Source organism: Exophiala viscosa, assembly GCF_022695815.1.
Source record: "Exophiala viscosa unplaced genomic scaffold EDD37scaffold_16, whole genome shotgun sequence".
In the NCBI taxonomy this organism is placed as follows: Eukaryota; Fungi; Ascomycota; class Eurotiomycetes; order Chaetothyriales; family Herpotrichiellaceae; genus Exophiala; species Exophiala viscosa.
Window position 1 is genome coordinate 138,949 of NW_026944368.1, and position 19,027 is coordinate 157,975.

A 19,027-nucleotide genomic window follows, 5' to 3' on the forward strand; every position below is an offset into this window, starting at 1 on the left:
TCCTGCGCACGACTCTGGAGGAGGGGATTGTAGTATTGTACAGAGAACTGGAGTGATTGGCCAGATCTCTGCCAAGAGTGCACGTGATATCGCGTTTTCCACAACGCGTCTCAAGTTCCAGTAACGCGCCCTTTCCATTGTAAAGAGGAAACCGCGATGGACAAAGGATGAACCCCATGTTCAGACGTGACTACTGAAAACAGGCAATCACCAACAAGGATTTACTATCCCAATGGGCATCAGGATGCCGTCATGCCAATCACGATACAGTCATGGAGGGGTGAGTGTTGTGCTTCCTTTCTAGACCTCAGCAAAACAACAACCCACATTGTGCCTGTTCCCACGTCGCTCCTTGTTTGAACGGCAGACATCATGCTACCTCCCAGTAATGGCAAAGCTCTCCAGAGGCCCGTGCTGTCCCCAGATGGCACCTTGCTCGCACTCGTAGCACCAGACCAGAAGGTCCACCTGATCAACCTGGTCGAAGCAGTTCACAGTCGGAGATTCATTACGGCGATCAAAACACCCAAACCAACACGGGCATTCTTGCAAGGATGTCATATTCTCCGCTGGTCACCGGAGACTATCGGGATCACAACAGACGCCGACGAGATACTCTCAAACACGACATCGGAGTGCGATGTTGGAACGAGATGGCTGCTCCTATCGAATGGGCATCGCCTGATAGCGTTGAGCACGGACCTCAAGAGTCCAAAGATGATGCCGACAAGGAATGACAACGAGGATTCCAAACCATCGAATATCCTAGCCGACTATGAGTTGGGAGGACATCTAGGCAAGGTCATCCGTGCGGAGTTCGCCTTCAACCATCGCCGGGCACTGGTCATGTTTGAATACGGTGGCACCGCCGCAATACTCAGCCTCACAAAGCCACAACGAGAAGATATACCTCATGTCAAATTTCCTGATTCCAGAAGCCTCGCAGTCGCACCTCATAACGGGCAGATCGCTCTTCTCAGACGGGAGGAAGGCCACGACAAAATAACAGTCTTCGAACTGGGAAAAGAAAACAACATAATATACCGATCATTCGACAGCAGTACCTCAGACGCTCAGAGCATAACATGGTGTCCGTCAGGTGATCCCGTCATTGCGGTTTGCGACTCGCCATCGTACGGTGTGAGAGTCTCCTTCTTCACCGCACAAGGCCACCCTCTGAAACAGCTGGACATCTCTGCAAGCACATTCACAACACATCTTCCTCGTGTTGGTCACCCCCTGGCTGTCGATACCGAAGGTCCTGGCCATATGCACTGGCAATGGCGCCGTGACGGTGATCGGTCAATTCAGATCGCAGCCAACGGCCAGAATCAAGTCCTGATTCGATACCAATCCGCAAAGAGCATATCCACACAACTTATCACAGCTTTCACCCACCCGGAGACAATCGACGGGTCAGATACCTTTGTATGGCAAGAGATGACGTCCCCAACAGATCCAACCCCAATCTTCACCCGACTGTCAGGCATGTTCGATCCCACTGAACCCGACAAGCAGACGCCAGAGTCAACGCAAATAGATATGGTATCGCTCAGTTCAGACCACACGTTCGTCGCCACGCGCATCCGCTCCGCCCCTCGAACCTTGCTTCTCTGGAAACCACAAGACCACACCACCTTTGGTAGCAATCCACGTCCACACCCACACACAGCCCTCATCTTCACACATCTCATAAGACAAATTCACTGGCATCCGACATTGTCCAATGTCCTCATCATCCTCACAGCGCGCAGACAACCCCTGTTGTACGCCTGGTACCAAGAACGTCTCGGGCCGATAACGGGCCTCCTCCCCATCGACACAACCAGCACAAATTACTCGGTATCCTGGCTTCCCGAGTGCGTTCGCGAGGACGACACACAGCGTCGATGTCCCATGCTGATCACATCCAGCACGGCCTTTGAGGTAGGATACCTGCAGGCCTCGGAGGGAAGGATCCTGTTTAAAAGTTTAATCAATCCTGACACCGATTCCGATCACAGCCACACTCCCGGCGACAGAAAACTCGCGGGAGAGGGAGAACAAGAGCCGCTTACAGACGCGACACCGACACTGGGTGAGATGACAAGTGACATCGACACGCCGAGTCGTAAGCATCCTCGCCCTGGTTCTGGACGTGACCAGACCCAAGGACTGAAAAAGACGAGGTTCGCCGTCGACCCCAATCCGCGAAGGGACAAGGAAGATCCACTCTTTGCGCAGGCGAGGTGGGGACGCTGGTAGATGTTCACCTACTAGACGAAGCAGAAGTGATGAAGACGATGAACGGTGGACCACAGTCGACACACAAGGTACCTTGGGAGATAAGACCTAGGTGAACGTGAAGACTACGAGATACACACCGGCAGTGTACGCAGATAATGAATAATTCAAATGTCATGACAAGTTAGATCTCCACACCTGATGCTCATCCACGGTTCAAAAGCACTGTACACCCTCAATACGTTTTCATGGACAAACCCCTCAATCCCATCAAGATCTGCACCTCATGCAAGGGGGCATTGGACCTGAGGAATGTGCCGTGTACATCATCTAAGCGTGAAAAGGATAACGATGAGGGGATGGTGACCGGACCACGAGACTACAGGACAAGACTGCGATTTCAGGACGGACAGCACCTACTGAGAGATGAACTAAGCTTCCTGCGAATAGCTAAGCTAGACAGTCTTGCCGTAGCGTAAGCCACCGTTCAATGATCCGTCCGAGTAACAAAGAGTCAAACGTGGAATGGCTCAACCCCATATTCATAGACGTATGATCTCGCAGCGACGTCTCAATCAGTTCGTCAAAACTGTGGGACACACTGCTATTCTTTTCTTCTCGAATGCCTTCATCATTCATCGTTTGATAGAACAAAGGCACATGAAGAGCTTCTTCATGCCCCTTTCTAGTATCGACCCACGCCCAGGCCTTTGTTTGGCTCGTGGCCATGCCTTCTTTCCAAGCCACCAGACTCCGGTCTTTTGGCGCTCAACCTGGTAAGATATGTCTGCTCAGTCCTTCATGCGTATCTCATTCCAGCGGACACTGTTCATGGATCACAAACGCACGGGCGGGTTTGTTGCTTTGTTGCTTTTCTCCTCTTCAATCTGTCCAGCCCATTGCGCTGGTGAAACCAAACCAGCAACAGGCCCATCGAGGTTCTGCCCGCACTGCACCTTCCAGTTCTTCGGCGTATAGCCATCAACTACACGCTTGAATGCCTCGAACGTACACATCGTCTCATCACCCTCGTAGTTGTTTCCAGGTTTGGCACAGGCCGGGATCTTCATGAGCTTGTCATTGAATCGCACACGCACATAGTACCCATCCACTCGCTCTTTCTGGGATTCTGACAGAGTTGACCATGCAGACCTAGCGATGAGATCTTTCGGCGGCGTAGAGGGTTCTATAGACGAATGTGGCGACAGTCCTGGCGTCGAAAGAGGTTCGGGCTGTGGGGAGCGCAGGCCCAAAAATGACGCGAAGAAGCCCGGCTTCGCTGTTGCATCCTTGTGTGCATTCGGCTCCGTCGATGCAGGCGTCGTGGGTGTGAGGAAGTCTGCATCTGCAGGTCCCGCCTTCTCGTCGCCGCTCTTCTTCCTGAACAGTTCAAACGCGACGTGACTGGTGTAGGGCGGCCACTTTTCACCGTGGAATGCACCCAGGCTGGTCATGACTCCTGCGAGTGTGGTGTCGTGGCATCCAGACATGGCGAAACGAATTCCCATCTCACCTCCACGACCTTTACCCAGACGACCGTTCTCACCACCGATCTCATTGATACTGAGACCGGCGCCTTCGATCTTGGAAGTCATGCGTTCTACCACGTCGCCCATCAAACCTCCGATCCCGAGCATGCGATATTCTCGATTCTCATTGTATCCCGAAAACCACTCTTCCACGCCAATACGGTCAATGATAGCACGTCCCTTCTCGTCGTAAAACTCTTTAGGCAGCCGCGTCTCGGGACCATGCGCCAGGGTTGAATTGATCGTGTCCATGATGCCGGACAAGCGAGGATGTGAGTCAACCGCGACATTCTTCGAGGTCTCGGGCATCCATTTTCCAATCAACTTCGTCAGATATTTCATCTCATCGGTATCATTCCATCTTTCTGCTGTACGTTGCGCGAATGCGCGGGACAACTGGGCGAAGCGTCGACAGTTACCGTCATTGGGAAAGAGGGTCTCGTCGGCGGGGGTTCTCGTGACGATGGTCGGGGTGGGAAAGGCGGCTGTACGTGCTGTCAAGGGGTACATGCCCCAGAAGGCTTGTTGTACGGACTCGAGAGCTCGAGGCAGAGGGGTTGCGCGAAGGTAGATCAGATCGGCGTTGGCGACGAGCTTGGGCATGAACTTCAGCTGGTCCACGTAGAGATGCCGCAGCCGTCGTCCCAACTCGTAAGTAGTGTCGCGACCTTTATCTGTGAGTTCACCCAGCTGGCTGTTGAGCGTTTAGTACTTGTATTCCATCTCGGCTGCATACTTGCATACCAGATTCCGTCGACTTCGCCGGCTGGACCAGCAGCGATGATAGGCCCATCATCCTCACCGAATGTTTCGAGTCTTCTTCTCCATTGTAGATTATCCCACTTCGATACGTCGTTTGTGGTCATGACCACAGATCGCAGGCGTTGTGCAGCATTGCAGTACGGCCAATACGCGGGGAGGCCAGCCTAGAAGGTGAACAATGAGCCCGTTGTCCTAGATACTCGCGACGGTAGGGACACTTACATTCTGGAAGCGAGCAGAGACGGGAGCTCGTTCACCATGCCGCAGCAGGACCTGCACAAGACGAAGCTCGAGTCCTTGGGGATAGAGCTTCTTGAGCTCGTCCTGCGTGTAAGGTGGGGCGGGTACAATGGAGGTCATGATGGACTTCTCATAGCCTACACCAAGTGCAGGTTTCTGTCCGAGCTATCATTAGCACCAGGGGATGAGTAAATGTAAAAGTAAGAATATTTTCACTGAAGGGATGATCAAAGGTATCTCACCGACTTGTTGTCGCTCTTTCCCATCCTGGATTGTCACTGACGGGCATCACATCATCGCAACCCACGTGCGAAATGCGGATATGATGCCTCATTCTGATATTCAAGCGGCGGTCCAGCATAATCTCATACGTAGGTACAGTGGCATCTGCAACAGGTCATCATTCTATTACACCGACTACGTGAGGGTATCTGATTTTCAATGAGATCCAAACAGTCATATTCATCGCTGACTCTCGCTCACGCACTACTCTACTAAATACGCAAATCATTCATTCGTCGACCGACTCCTTCGGCTTCATAGACCGGGCTTACAGGCCCGGTCTCGTGGGGACCATTCTGCCCCTGTCCATTCAACCCAGCTGGTGGACTTCCGCCGTGCATGGTCAAATTCGCCACGGAAGAGTCCTGTCTATGCATGTAGCTCGGAGTTGGCTTGTACTCGGAACTGTACGGTCCCGGTCTTTGCTGGTCTCCGGCGAGTTCACTAATATGCTGGTTGCCCACTGACTGCTGAGATGGGGCGGACGGTGTATCTTCACTGAAGTCGATCAAGCCGTTTGACGTCTTTGACGTGTTTGGCCCCTCTCCATATGCATCATCCGCAAACGGGTTTTCGGATACACCATACGCGGATGTCGAAACGTACGAATCTGTAGGTGGGCGGGCCCGGTCTGGCACTGGAGGTCGTTGTTCAGACGCCGAATCTGCATGATCGTAGTCGAAGCCGGTCGTCTGCGCTCCCGTAGGTCGTCGGGACGCCGGAGGAGGTCCAGGTGGCGGTGCAAATTGCTCGTGAGTATCCTGTTTTTGAGGGCTGATGGGTGGACTAGGGACAGGATTTTGCCGACGAGGGGGAGACGTCGCATAGGGTCTCTGGTCAGTCAAAGAGCTATCACTGTAGACATTTTGACCTAGATTGTGTTGCGGCATCGAGAGGGGGTTTTGCGCTGGTTCCTGCTCTGGCTGAGGACTCGGCGTCGCCAGTCCATTAGACTTGCGGGCTTGAAGAACCGCTCTTTGGTGTTTCGACATGGCAATGTTTAGCAGGTCGTTTGTCTCGATCAGGGTGAGCGTAGTGTCTGGATCCGGTGCAGGATGTTGGCAATTCAAGTAACCTTGAATGCTTCTCTGAGCGGATCTTGCTCTTTCCGCAAACTCTTGCACCAAGTCGGTAGACAACAACTCTGCGCTGGGTGTGGACTGCACGGTCTGCACCAAAAGTCGCGCAGTCGTCTTCGCCTCTTCAATTCTGGAAACAAGCTCGTCTGGGGGTGGCAGGGCATCGCGTCTTCGGCCTGACGACTGAGTGTACTGTCCGGATGGAGGAGGAGGAACTCGGTATTGCTGTTGGTAATCAGCATGATGATCCGAGCCAACCGCCTCCAAAGAGCCCCAACCTACCGAACTGCGAACGTTGTTGCGCTTTCCTTTCTCTTTCCTCCACATTTCTATCAACGGTCCCAAGCCGTCGTCGCCAGGTGCCTTCTGGAACTCAAAGTAGTCCAACGTTTCTCTGAGAATCTGCTGTACACTGGTATCTTTTCCCTCGCGCAGGAGTTCTTTGACAGTCGTTACGAACTTGACGTCGAAGTTCTGTGTGAAGACATGGCCAGGGTTGTCGGTCAGGATGCGACTTAGCATGACGGCGTTGTACTGTGCATAGCCTCGATTGTTGTGTTCTCTTGATAGATAACGACGGATTGTGGCAGCTGCCTCTTTCGCCGCGGTAGGACTGGACTCTGCAGCGTCGACAATGGCTGGCAGGTGGAGGTACTCTTCGCCGGCGGTTGCTGAGTTGGGTGCGCTTGATTCGCAAAATGCCGTCTGGCGATAGTCAGTGGACTTGGTTCATACAGCTGCTTCTGGGCAATCCTACCACTTCACGAACAACCACCGCCTCTGGCGCATCACCATGAGGTAGAGAAACCGGGGAACTTCCATTGCGCTCTGGACCTATGGTTCAGGGTCAGCGTTGTCCAGGGTGGCCGGTCATGTTGGTGTTTGCTTACTCCCACTCTTTTTCTTGATGTTGCCCAGGAACTTTTTCATCTTGATGGACTTATGTTGCGTGTTCGCCTTGAGGGGAGGGTGTGAGTAGTCTCAATAGGATCGTTGGAGGGAAGGATCCCGTCGAGCTGAACTTGAAGCTTGATAAACAGTCGTCTAGGCACGCCCAGGTAAGGTGGGCTATGGCCAGACTAGGTTACAGTATGGCTATCCGATCTGGTGGATAAAGGAAACTGTGGGAACACGCAGGGGATCGGCTGTAGGCGGCGCAGGGACTGATCCAGTGATCTTCCTGGCGACTCCAGACCAGGGTTTCAGATCTCAAGGCCCCAGCGGCAGTGAACGGTCAGGGATCGCTTTACCCGCCAAAGAACCAAAGATGCGAGATGGGAATTGCGAAACACTTGCAGAAATTGGAGCAAGTAGATGCAAGGGTCTTTATCATATGCTTCTTCAGCTTCTCCTTGTCTTGGATGGCACAGTTGAGAAATGCCGCGTCAATTAATCCATTAAGCCTCTAGGTAGCAACCATAGGGAAGATACTCGGCGTTGGTCAGCCGCGCATTCTTTCGCTTGGCTGTCGAATCTATTCTTCTCTGTCTTCCACATGTTACCCTTGTGCGTACCTGTGTAACCCATTCGGCTCGCCTGTTTGCCGCCGCCGAGTGCGCGCCATGAACCCTTCGAGTCTTCGTCCTCCGCCACGTCCGAAGCTTTTGTCGCACAGTCTCCTTCTAGCATTGCGCGTGATCCGTTCTACGAAGAGGGGCTGTGCAGAGTCTGACCACGTGGGAGATGGATGCGTCGACGTGTACACTATTTTTCAAGACTTCGAGATTCGTCATCGCCGCCCGTTATTACGCTGCTGAGTTTATGGATAGACACTATTCATTCTCTATGATGATTTCTAGCTACGTTGGCTTCTGTCCGTGCAGAGCATTTTTCGCTGCCACAATCCTCTACCAGGTAAAGCTCTCCTCGTTCATGTCCACGTTTGCGAGGTGTATTCTACTACGCACTGCTGCTCGAACTTCATCCGCCAGTGCTCCAGGCCCACAGACACTGACCATCATAGCCCCAATTCTGGTAGGAATCACCTCATCAAGGACAGATCCCGGATCAAGCCTGCCTTCCACGATCTGCATGGTTGGCTTGCTCTTGCTCACATTGATCGGTTGGCTGGGTCTACTGGCATAGACGACAATCTTTAAAATCTCCCGTCGACCCTCCATGTGCAAAATCTCTGTCATCCATGGCTTGACCCACTCCATGGCCACAGTGTCACGGATCGACCAGATGAGAACAATCTTGCGTGTCGCCACGGTTTGCATTTGGGCACCCGCCAGTAGGTGCCGAATCTGGACAAGGTGATGCGTGATGCCTCCGCCTCCAGCAAACATGACGACGGTTCCGTAGCTGGTGAGTGAGTCGTGGCCAGCGTAAGGTCCTTCCAGAAACCCTCTTAGATGCAGCTTCCCACCAACCTGTTGTCGTGCCGCCTGATAGAGCTGCCGTGTCATTCCAGTCCTTGCGACCATGACAAGAGAAACACTCGTTGGTGCTTGGGAAAGCCTGGAAGGCACTGCCTGTCTTTCGAGTGAGTTGGGTGTCTTGGGGACTTCCCATGCCATCCGAGTAGTGCAGGGTTCTGACTCGATGTTCGTCCAGGCTACCGAGAATGGATGTGACATCCACAGTGACACCGTTGGAAGGTAGACATAGACGTGACTTCCAGGTCGGATTTTGACGTGTCGCGGCAGCTGAAATGTGACCCGGGAGGCGTCCCCGGGTAATGCCTCGACGAATACCGTGGTGATGCCCCCTTTCCAAGAAAAGTTGAGATAGATCAGCCTGCCCAAGCGGCCGAGGCGTTCGAAAATGAACAATATCACCGCAGCTCGTATTGCAGGGAATGCAGGTAGGCTGGCCATCTCCAGATGGACGTAGATTCCAAGCAGAGCGAGAAATGCGCAAGCTTGGTGGATGTGCAAGAAGGTCTCGTAAAAGGCGTGCCGGAGAGGTGACAAGGAATGGAAGGCCATTATTAGCATCGCAATCAATCCTGCCAGACCATACTGGAGAAAGGGGTTGTTGTTGAAGACCGCCGGAGTGGCATCCTTCCCTTTGGCCTGAATATAAGCTGCCATCCATGCGAGAACATGAACTATGGCTTCAGCCACAACGATCCTCCCAATCCACCGGTGAAACAGATTGAAGGTGTCGAAGCTGACCCGGAGGATCGGAATGGCGAGGTTGTTTCTCGAAGCAAACACCACCAGAGGAATGAGGTTGACCGTTGCCAGAATGCCACTTCGACCACGCAGTTCCGCGAATAAGGCGCCCTTTTCGACAGTCTTCCAGTCCAGGAGCAAGCAATACACCATGTTGGAGAGCCCGTAGAGAACAAGTAGCAGGAAGTGGATTCGACCTGGCAGTGTGCCATAGTTGGTAGCGCTTGACAATTGGAGTTCCCGGTTGTGTCTTTTTCTGAGAAGTGGAGCATAGATGACTTGCTTCTTTGACCATGCCCAGATCATCGAGTGATTTATGGCGTAGTACCTCTGCTGTGCAGGTTTCGTGGCCATGCAGAAGATCTTCCGGATGTATGCCACAAGTCGCTGTACAAGTCGCATAAGCAACACAACGCTGGCTGCAACGCATATCGATACCCAGAGGACTGTCACCAGCTGATTGTCCAGTATCAGGTTCACACCGTGCAGACCAGTGTAGAAAGGAGGCGTGACCGGCGGATTCACAATGTTCGAAATGCTAGAATTCTGATATGTAGCATTCCCAGTCGCTTCAAGAGTGAAATTGGACGTTGGCAGCCCGACTTTTGTCAAATCCCTCACAGACTCGTGGTGAATCAGGGAGACGATGTTTGGTGGTGTTTGAGAGATTGTGTCCAGCACAACCTTGCTAGAAGATTCCATGGTGTTGGTCTCGACGATCTCGACGGATGACTTCGATCGATCAGTATGGCGGACGACTGGAACCGGGCGCGTGCTTGCATTAGTCTTCAAATGGAGCTTTTGGTGGACCAAGGCAGAAGTCTTGATCTCCCTTTGTCTCTGAACAACGGTGATGCACAAACGGAGCCTTTGTGCCGGGTAGGCTTGTTGACAACACGATGGCACAAAGCACTGTTTCTCTGATCAGTAGCTCTTTGTTCGATGATGTGGACAAGGAAGACGGAGGGGGCTCTTTGTGGCCCAAGGAATAGTGGACGACTTATGAGCAGTGTCCACATAGCAGACATCTCCTGTCTGTACACATGCATGAATAACACTCAATAACACCATGCAACATGCGCGCCTGCATGAATAACAAGACTGGCAGAAACAGAAACCGAGGATCAGCCGAACGAGGCGGTCAACTTATTCACCTTATTGGAAGTCTTCAAGAGCGTACCGTCGTCAGCGTCACAAATGGCTGCTGAGATGCATGAGCAAACTGAGGCCTGCAAACGGAGGCCTCAGTAACTCCAACCATCCTGAGAATCGTTTCCAAGCGGGTATGGGTCTCGAGGTCATCACCCCAGCTTTTGCCGCGATCCATCTCTCAATCGTTGCTGTAGCTTACCTTCCAAGGCGTCCTCTTATCCTTTTTCTGTTCTGGTCAAAAGGGACCGTGCTAGGAGCAGTCTGGGCTTCCGGAGCTCTTTCAACATCGACGTTGGCATGTGTCCGGCATCTTGCGCACAAATCATTGTTGGGTACCATGTTGTCGAAATGATCATGAAACTGAGGACTTGCATCTTTTTGTTATTGATATACCCTTGCCCCCTGACCGGAAGAGCAGTGTAGACCCTCCTGTGAAAAGGTCCTAGGAGGATCTGGAGGTTCTGGAGCAAGAGTGACGTTGATTCAAATGACGCAGATTTCCCACCCCAGAACGTCTTTTGATTCCATCCTTTGAATGCAATGCAATACTCACTTAAATATTGTCGTCAACTTTTTCCTTCACTCAAGTCCAGACGCTGCGAGCACAAACTCCAGCTCAACGTACTGGTAACATGTTGCCGCTGAATGAGTGCGAATAACGCCCTTTACCGACCCATCCAACCTCCGTCGACCGTCAAAACCTCACCACTTACGTATGTGCTTGCGTTGCTAGCCAGAAACACGACGGCACCTTTGAAATCCTCAGGCTTTCCCCATCGTCCTGCCGGTATCCTTTCCAATATCTGCCTCGCCCTCGTCTCGTTCGCGATCAGAGCCTCGTTCATGTCGGTGTCGATATATCCCGGCGCAATAGCATTGACCTGAATACCTTTACTCGCCCATTCATTGCTGAGTGCTTTCGTCAACTGTCCCACTCCACCTTTCGAGGCTGCATATGCAGGCACAGTGACTCCACCTTGGAATGTAAGAAGAGAAGCAATATTGATGATACTGCCTCTGGATCGTGATGTTGGCTCTGGCTTAGACAAGAGATATGCGCCGAAATCGCGACATAACGTGAACACCGTTGTAAGGTTGACCTGTAATACCGAGTTCCAGTCTTCGAGAGGGAACTCATGGGAAGGATGCCTCTTTTGGATACCGGCACTTGTCAGCAGAATGTGCATATCATGTCCAGCTTTCGCCAGGTCTGGAATGACCTTGGCCACAGATGATGGGTCCGAGAGATCTGCTGTGACTATGGTCGCTTTTCTCCCAAGGTCCAGGATTTGATTATACGTCTTCTTGTCGCTTTCATCTCTCTGTTTTATCGAGGTTAGTCTTATATGTACCCTACATACATATCGTTTTCCTCTCACCTGGACGAGGATGATATCTGCACCAGCTTCAGCCAGAGCCACGGCCATGGCCGCACCAATGCCTCTCGTTCCTCCTGGCGACCCTGTCAGTGACTTTCAAGAACACAGACATCTCGGTGTCATCACCTGTTACTACGGCTGTTTTGCCCTCCAACGAGAAGAGCTTTGCGAGACTCGCCATGATGGGTCAACAAGTTCGATTCTGAAATTTCCAGTACTCTGGCACGAAGATCTGAAGAACCTCAATAAGGCACTTGTCGTGCTTTAGGACGAAAGGTGGACAGAGCCCTGACAGCAGCGATAACGTGTGAAAGCAGTAATATACGGCGAAGAGATATTGGCATCTTCTCCAAAGTGTTTCTCTACGTTCGGCATCTGGATTTTGAACGTGGCAGGCTCAATCGCCGACCGTGAGGGGTTGTCCTTTTCTTTGACCCCCCACCAAGTTGCCCTGACACTCCCCCAGCCTTGTCGGTATCGGGAAGAAGGGCGCGAACACGCAAAAGCTCCAAGTCGAAGACCTCATCTTCTTCTGTAAGAAATCCAGTTGAGAAGGAGTCTGTGAAGCTGCACAGCTTCAGACCGACCGGCACTACATCAAGCAGGCTTGAGATGCTACAATGCCGCCGTTCAACCGTTGCGGCGTTTCGGGCTTTCGCACGATCACAGCTTTGCTACTGTAGCACGGCCAGAGCAAGACACTAGTTGACCAGTGCAACCCAACTCATAAGACCATTATTGTTGCTCCATACTGAGTGGAAAGTCTCCATCTCCTCTCAAATGACGTCCAAAGCATACCTCGGACAAAGCACTTTGTGGAAGCCTGGTGCATGTCGTTCAGCTGCTATCAGGCGTACCGCATGAATTTGCGCTCAGATGACTGATCAGGCAGTAGGGCGTGATAATCGCAATGGTTGCACAGGCAAGCTCGATTCAGCCCTCGGTTGTGGCCCTTTATGCTGCGGCACCTTCGTGGACAAAGGCGTCTGAAATGTCTGCACATCAGCTGCATACGAGTTTTGACCAGGGTTCCTCTCAGCTCGGCGTGTTTCCGCCACATTTTTCTGTCTGGACAAGAGGACCGTGGACCCGCTCATATATATAAGTCGTGGACGAGAGATCTCACTTTCAGTGTCGTGTGCTCCATTTCCAACTCGGTTGCAAGTTCTACCAAGACGTCTGCACTACTCTCAATACTCCGTTACTATGGTATGTTTCGAAAATTGTCGGAGGATATCAATCTAAACCACATTCACAGGGATCCCAAGCGCCTCAAAGCCCCATCATCTATCTCATTCGACACGGTGAAAAGCCACCAAAACTACCCAATGGACAAGACCCGGATGGTCTTTCGACGCAGGGTGTTCAACGTTCCCAAGCCCTTGTCCAGGTCTTTGGAAGCAGCAGCCCTTACATCCTTGGGTACATCATTGCTCAACGTCCCAAGGATGGTATGATGAATGAGTTCCAACACACTCGCAGAAGTGACTGACTGTACGGGCCCAGACGGCAAAGAAGATCGCCCTTACTTGACCATCAAACCACTCGCAGACTCTCTCAAGCCGAACGTGGAATTTTCCCACAAAGTCCACCGAGATGATGCTGCAGGTGTCGCACAAGCTGCTCAAGCCTTCCAAGGCCCGGGAAATATCCTGATATGCTGGGAGCACCACAGACTTCAAGGTATTGCCCAGGCTATTGGCGTCCAAGATGCACCCGTCTATCCAGAAGATCGGTAAGCCACCATTCTCGATGAACTTGCTGATTGACTCATATAACCCAAGCTTCGATGTCATTTGGACTATCGAATCACCATATGATCGTATTTCGAACATAACGTCTGAGCACTGTCCGGGCCTTGACGATGCGCACGCTAGTGACCCATGAGATGGCACTCAGGGGCTTTGCAGTCTGCTGTGTGCATCACTTGGTATTGCTTTCCTTGCCTGTTTTCGTAGCCTCACTCTCAATCTAGTCCATATTGATCATATCATCCACGACTTCTTCTTCTCCTCTTTCCACACCGTCAACTCCCCACCACTTCATACCCGGCCGTACTCTCACAGAACAGGAATCTCGTTGCGCCACGACGACACGAACAACGGCACCCCAACGATCGGCACCGGCAACGTCTCGCCATGTCTCTTCAGATCTGTCGGCACGTTTCCACCAAATCGCGCATCCTGCCGAACTTCAAGCCTAAGCCTCCTGCCCTTCCATTTCTCCTCGTACTTCGGCAGCACCGTGAGATCGACCACATGTCTGTAGACCACACCCGTCTTGGGCTCGAGGAGCCGGATACGCGCATCGCACAGATCTTCCCCGGTGATCACAGCCAACGCCTTCCTCGCATCGAGATCGCCCTCGTTCCACACGTCCAGAGTGAATGCGAACCACGTCTCTCCGGTCTCTGAGTCGATGAATGCAAAGTGAGGTCCATTCGCCGTGTTGGTCGTCTCGTTGAGTGTCTTGATCTTGTTCATGTAGATTGGTTTCTTGCCGTGGACGATGATGCCGATGTGGACTGCTACGGGCTGTGGCCTGTCGCACATTTCGTCCGGGTCGGTGATGGAGCATCGGCGCGGGATGAGGGCGATGGTGAGTTCGACTCCTGACTGTTTCATTTTGTTGACCATGTTGAAGGGTTGGTCGCGGCCTATCCAGGATGGTGTCATCATTTTGGATGGTTATAGTACGACTGTAAGAGATGGGGTGATCTGGAATGGTACCGAGGTGAAAAGGATGTAAGTATTGTCTGAGATCATCTTCAGAGCTTGGACATACGGTGTCATTGTCCAGATGGCTGTCACTGAGGACGATGTGAACAGTCTGCATGACTGGTGATTGGTGAGTGGTGACTGATGGGTGAGGCAGTTCGAATTCATGGAAGTCAGGTATTGTCAACTCCTCAGCATTCACACACCGTGTCAACCATTCGGGGTTGCAACGTCACGGCTTCGTTTTCACACTCTCGTGCAGGACCACTTGTTTGGAATCTGCGCCGTCTTCATGGAGTAAAATCCGTCTTTTGGCCAAATCCCCACCATATGGGATGGCACCTACTTTCCTGAAGCGAGGCTGTCGTCGCTGAATATAGCCGGACTCTTCCTTGTACGATTGACTCTCAACTCGAACACATCTAAACGTTGGTAACCACCAACAACATCATGGTACTGCTTGCCTTCGATGCAGTCATCAAGATTGATGTCTGCGTACAGTATACCTTCTTCGGTCTGCAAGTAGTCCACCGGTGCCTCCGCGTCATTCTTCACCGTGAAACCAGGCAACAACGTCCCAGTGGGATCTAGAAACATTGTCACAGCTCGTTGTGCTGTCTCGAGACTTCGCCTGACAAGATCTGCATTCTTGGCTCCCTGAGACACGGTGTCCACGGTCTGAGAGTCGAGATATGCCGCGCAAGAGATCCCGAAGCACTTGGCCTCGAAACAATGCGCGGCTGATCTGATTCTGTTCGCCGCCACATTATCATAGTTGGCTCCTTGTTTCTGTGGGGTAGGCTCCTGCCCCTGGGTAGTCGAGTGTTGGGTAGGCCAGACAGGAGGCCACGAGGATATGTGTATCTGCTCGCCCTGCGCCATCAAAGCGTATCTCGCCAGTGGATTGGTGTTCTCTCCACAAATCAGGTTCCCAATCTTCCCGAAGGGCGTGGGCGAGACTACCAGCCCATGGCCATCTCCGGGCGACCATGTCAATTTTTCGAAGAATGTCGGCATGAGCTTCTGGTGGTGGTTCAGGATCTCGCCATGACTTCCGATCAAGATGTTCGAGTTGAAGAGCGTGGCACTGCTATAGGGCACCTTCTCTGATATACCGATGCTCACTATCGTGCTCGTTTCCTGAGCCGCCTGGCGCAGCGCGTTCATCTCGTCGCCGTTGACAAGGATAGACTGTTCCACCATGCGCTGAAACAGGTCATGATTTTCTGTTGGAGCACGAAGGGAGCTCCATAGCGGAAACGCTGGGATATATGTCTCTGGAAACACGACTAGTTTTGCTTTGCGATTAGCCGCTTCATGAATGAGTCCGATGGCTTTTTTGGTGGTCGCTTTGGCCGATAGAAAGACTGGAGATACGTGGCATGCTGCTGCTCTGACGAGATCCGCCATTCTTGCGAAAACAAGCCAACAAAGAGATGTTCTCAATGCCGACGATGCACGATACGATGCTCTTCTTCTCGAGACGCAAACTGATACCCCGTCCCTCACAACGCGACGGGCACGGGTAAGCACAGAGAAGGTTTTCCCCAGGTCACAAACCCCACAAAGATGCCGCCTATCCGGCATATCCGCTGGTGCTGGGCCATGGTTCAAAGCCCGTGTTTAGGCGCGGATATTGCTGCCGGATCGCTACGTCACCTAAACAAACCCCCAAATTGACTACAAAGGTTTTCAACGTCTATGACACTTTGTCGTGTATACTCAGGTAGCTGTTGCATGAGATGTTGGACATGCCAGACAGGTTGAAGGAACCATGATCTGCTGAGACTCACGAGGGCAATCTAGAGATGTCGGCTCTGAAGCCGAACCTGAAAACGTGGTGCAGCGTGGAGGACTGGAAGGAGGTAGATTTTCACACAGCCATCCATGCCATCTCACTAACTTCCTGTACCAGCGCATCATCACAGCCGATCCATCATGGTTCACTGTACCTATGGGAACGGGTAAGGTGCCAGATGCCCCATATGTGCCTGCACATGTACCTCCGTTGAGCAAGACTGACGGCGGAATGCAGGCGTATGCACGCAACTGCTAACCCATTTTCCCTACTCGGCACAATGGCTCACGACCATAGCATGCCTCTTTTGGGTACAGCACAGCGACTTCAGATATCGATTCCATAGCTGACGCTATATAGATCGTTGATATATGCATCTTCACCTTCTTCATGACCCTCGGCGTTCTCCGGGTCTTTCTGTATCCACACGTCGCGAAGAATGTCCTCCAAGACTTCTCGCAGACCAGCTACCTCGGAGCAATAGCGGTGGCCTTCGAAACCATCATCCTCGGCATCGTCAGCTTCTACTCGCACCATTCATCAGCCATGTACGTCGCCGAAGCCATGTTCTGGATTGCCGCGGCAATGAGCTGTTTCGTGGCTTTTGGCGGCCTCTTCATCATGTACGAGCGCCAACCGCAGCACTCTTTCAATGATCTCAACGGGGCATGGTTCCTGACTTTCATCCCTCTCATCGTCGACTCCACGGTTGGCGGCGCCATTTCACCGTACCTCGCGTACAAGAACAGCATCACTGTGTTGGTTATCTCATTCCTGATGTGGTCCGTAGGCGTGGGAATGTCGTTGGTCATTCTCTCATTGCATATCTGGCGATTGATGAGCTGCAGCCTGCCACCGAGGGTGGCTATCATCAGTACTTTTGTCCCAGTCGGCCCTTTCGGCATGGGCGCATACTCCATCCAGCAGCTGGCCGTCGGTTTGGCGAGTCAAGTTAGAGAGCATAAGTTTACTCTGACACGTCCTCCGCAGCCCCCAAATGATGCGGCGACCATGGCCACCATTGCTGAAGGCATCCACTGGACCGGCATCATCGTCGCCCTGTTCCTACTCGGGCTAGCCTCGTTCTTGCTGGTTGAAGCGTGCTTCTCGATATATGCGAGGGTGCCAAAGACGTTCAATGTTGGATATTGGAGCTTCGTTTTCCCTTGTGGCGTGTATGCCAATGCGTGGAACGAAATGAGCCAGGACATTCGTAGCAGCGGTATGAAAGGATGGGGTGCAACCTGCAGTACTGCCGTGGTGGTACTGTGGCTGTTCTGTGCCTTGATGAGTTTCTACAAAGGCGTCTGGCAAGGCAAATTGTTCTTTGCTCCAGGTCTGCAGGGCTGGTTAGAACAGCAGGAGGTGGAGAAGAGGATGAAGGCAGAGTCGAAGCCGGAGGATGGTAGAGACGGTCTCGATCGCGGTGACAGAGAGCTCGGTTATTCGCTGAGCAGACAGCCCCAGTCGGATGGCAGTTACAGGTGCGAAAGGAGGAAGACGACCAACGGCGACAGGAGTGTTTGATCTGTCGAAAAATCTGAGATCTGTTCCTAAGAAGCACAACTGGGCCGACTGTCCATGGCAATCTAGGGTAGCCGATAGTGCATGCTCACTTCCAGCATATCACCTCGCCTTGTAGACCGCCGTACCAAGCGTTATCACTCTCCTTCCAGGTTCTTAGAGCGGCCTTCATGTCGTCGACATCCTTTTGGCTGTCGACAAGCTTGTTTTCGAGCCACATCTTGCCAACCTCACCTTCAAGTCGCCCAACATGCACATCCGCCCACCACTTCGACTCATCAGGTGCAGTATATACAGTCGCCCCGCCGCCAATGGACATCTTCGACCTCTCGAAGCCAGCCTGCAAAGCCCACACATGAAGCCTTCGACCTGCACCTGCCCCTTGAGCACCAGTCGATCGAGCAGCTTCGAACAATAAGTTATTATACTTGTCCAGTGCGGGCGTGCTAGGCTCCCATTCTGCATGGTCGGCTTCACGCATCGCCAACATACCGCCTGGTTTCAAGACGCGGCGGGCTTCTTCAACCACTTGGACAGGCGAAGGGACATGCAGGAGTGTCATATGCGTGTAGACCACATCAACTGAATTGTCATCGCAGGGTAAGCGCTGGGTAATGTCCCCGACGCGGAAATTGAGGTTGGGATATTCCGTTTGAGGCGCCTGTGAGCGAGCTTGCTCAATGACCGAGTCTGCCGAGTCGATCCCAGTGACGGAGCCTTGTGGGACGAACGAGCAAAACCCTCGTGTTATAGTTCCCGGACCGCACCCGAGATCTACAATCTTGTAGTGCGGCTTAAGGTGTGGAAGAAGGAAAGAAGCAGAGTTTTCGACGGTGCGGGATGTGTGCGAAGCAACAACGCTGGCACTGTGACCCTGAGTGTAGGTTGACTTGGACGTCTGCCCGGAACTCATCCTGGCTAGTGGCTCGTGTGGCTTCGTTGTCATGGACTTGAGAAAGCAAGAGCCTCCTCCTTCATGCCTTTACGCAACCTCGTAATGGTGGTAGAACGAGAGGTGCACTCGATGTCCGAAGGTGGCTTGATTTGCAGATGTACTCATGGCCCTGGAGACTCCAGCCTCTCAACATCACCCTCAGTAGCCGTCAATCATTCACTCGCCTAGGCCACTGGACCATATACGTCGCGGTAGCTGCACTTCTTGATTCTCAACTTCATCCACGGCGTTCGGCAATGTGAAGGAGGAGGCAAGGGAGAGTGGGAGG

At 52.5% G+C, this 19,027-nt stretch overlaps 10 protein-coding genes across 10 annotated transcripts; 3 read left to right on the forward strand and 7 right to left on the reverse strand.

Annotated features, from left to right (window-relative positions):
* The first annotated feature begins 275 nt into the window (after nt 1-275).
* Nucleotides 276-2,496, forward strand: EDD37DRAFT_201831 (uncharacterized protein). Its single transcript, XM_062810184.1, has one exon. It carries the CDS (start codon nt 373-375, stop codon nt 2,242-2,244), a length of 1,872 nt encoding a protein of 623 aa, XP_062665521.1. The 5' UTR covers nt 276-372; the 3' UTR covers nt 2,245-2,496.
* Nucleotides 2,497-3,031: 535 nt separating this feature from the next.
* EDD37DRAFT_201836 (acid phosphatase) lies at nt 3,032-5,000 on the reverse strand. Its single transcript, XM_062810185.1, has 3 exons — nt 4,737-5,000; nt 4,497-4,678; nt 3,032-4,446 (listed from the first exon to the last, which is right to left on the reverse strand). Exons 1-3 carry the CDS (start codon nt 4,872-4,874, stop codon nt 3,060-3,062), a joined length of 1,707 nt encoding a protein of 568 aa, XP_062665522.1. The 5' UTR covers nt 4,875-5,000; the 3' UTR covers nt 3,032-3,059.
* Nucleotides 5,001-5,105: 105 nt separating this feature from the next.
* Nucleotides 5,106-7,514, reverse strand: EDD37DRAFT_642765 (uncharacterized protein). The gene is made up of 3 exons (XM_062817384.1): nt 7,006-7,514; nt 6,873-6,949; nt 5,106-6,820 (listed from the first exon to the last, which is right to left on the reverse strand). Exons 1-3 carry the CDS (start codon nt 7,043-7,045, stop codon nt 5,249-5,251), a joined length of 1,689 nt encoding a protein of 562 aa, XP_062665523.1. The 5' UTR covers nt 7,046-7,514; the 3' UTR covers nt 5,106-5,248.
* Nucleotides 7,515-7,851: 337 nt separating this feature from the next.
* Nucleotides 7,852-9,901, reverse strand: EDD37DRAFT_642768 (ferric reductase like transmembrane component-domain-containing protein). The gene has a single exon (XM_062817385.1). It carries the CDS (start codon nt 9,634-9,636, stop codon nt 7,963-7,965), a length of 1,674 nt encoding a protein of 557 aa, XP_062665524.1. The 5' UTR covers nt 9,637-9,901; the 3' UTR covers nt 7,852-7,962.
* Nucleotides 9,902-10,894: 993 nt separating this feature from the next.
* Nucleotides 10,895-12,145, reverse strand: EDD37DRAFT_201893 (2-deoxy-D-gluconate 3-dehydrogenase). The gene is made up of 3 exons (XM_062810189.1): nt 11,892-12,145; nt 11,766-11,839; nt 10,895-11,708 (listed from the first exon to the last, which is right to left on the reverse strand). The coding sequence occupies exons 1-3, from the start codon at nt 11,944-11,946 to the stop codon at nt 11,052-11,054; spliced, it is 786 nt and encodes a 261-aa protein (XP_062665525.1). The 5' UTR covers nt 11,947-12,145; the 3' UTR covers nt 10,895-11,051.
* Nucleotides 12,146-12,971: 826 nt separating this feature from the next.
* Nucleotides 12,972-13,652, forward strand: EDD37DRAFT_654533 (putative phosphoglycerate mutase family protein; the record flags this gene model as incomplete). The annotated part of the gene is made up of 4 exons (XM_062818689.1): nt 12,972-12,978; nt 13,034-13,216; nt 13,272-13,500; nt 13,550-13,652. 4 exons carry the CDS (start codon nt 12,972-12,974, stop codon nt 13,650-13,652), a joined length of 522 nt encoding a protein of 173 aa, XP_062665526.1.
* Nucleotides 13,653-13,656: 4 nt separating this feature from the next.
* On the reverse strand, nt 13,657-14,969 carry EDD37DRAFT_201945 (uncharacterized protein). Its single transcript, XM_062810190.1, has one exon. The coding sequence runs from the start codon at nt 14,598-14,600 to the stop codon at nt 13,965-13,967; it is 636 nt and encodes a 211-aa protein (XP_062665527.1). The 5' UTR covers nt 14,601-14,969; the 3' UTR covers nt 13,657-13,964.
* EDD37DRAFT_570784 (nitrilase) lies at nt 14,825-15,892 on the reverse strand (the record flags this gene model as incomplete). Its single annotated transcript, XM_062814297.1, has 1 exon — nt 14,825-15,892. One exon carries the CDS (start codon nt 15,890-15,892, stop codon nt 14,825-14,827), a length of 1,068 nt encoding a protein of 355 aa, XP_062665528.1.
* Nucleotides 15,887-17,850, forward strand: EDD37DRAFT_201947 (voltage-dependent anion channel-domain-containing protein). Its single transcript, XM_062810191.1, has 5 exons — nt 15,887-16,226; nt 16,279-16,347; nt 16,398-16,446; nt 16,518-16,591; nt 16,641-17,850. Exons 2-5 carry the CDS (start codon nt 16,291-16,293, stop codon nt 17,805-17,807), a joined length of 1,347 nt encoding a protein of 448 aa, XP_062665529.1. The 5' UTR covers nt 15,887-16,226; nt 16,279-16,290; the 3' UTR covers nt 17,808-17,850.
* Nucleotides 17,850-19,026, reverse strand: EDD37DRAFT_201887 (ubiE/COQ5 methyltransferase). The gene has a single exon (XM_062810188.1). The coding sequence runs from the start codon at nt 18,748-18,750 to the stop codon at nt 17,893-17,895; it is 858 nt and encodes a 285-aa protein (XP_062665530.1). The 5' UTR covers nt 18,751-19,026; the 3' UTR covers nt 17,850-17,892.
* Between the last annotated feature and the right edge of the window lies 1 nt (nt 19,027).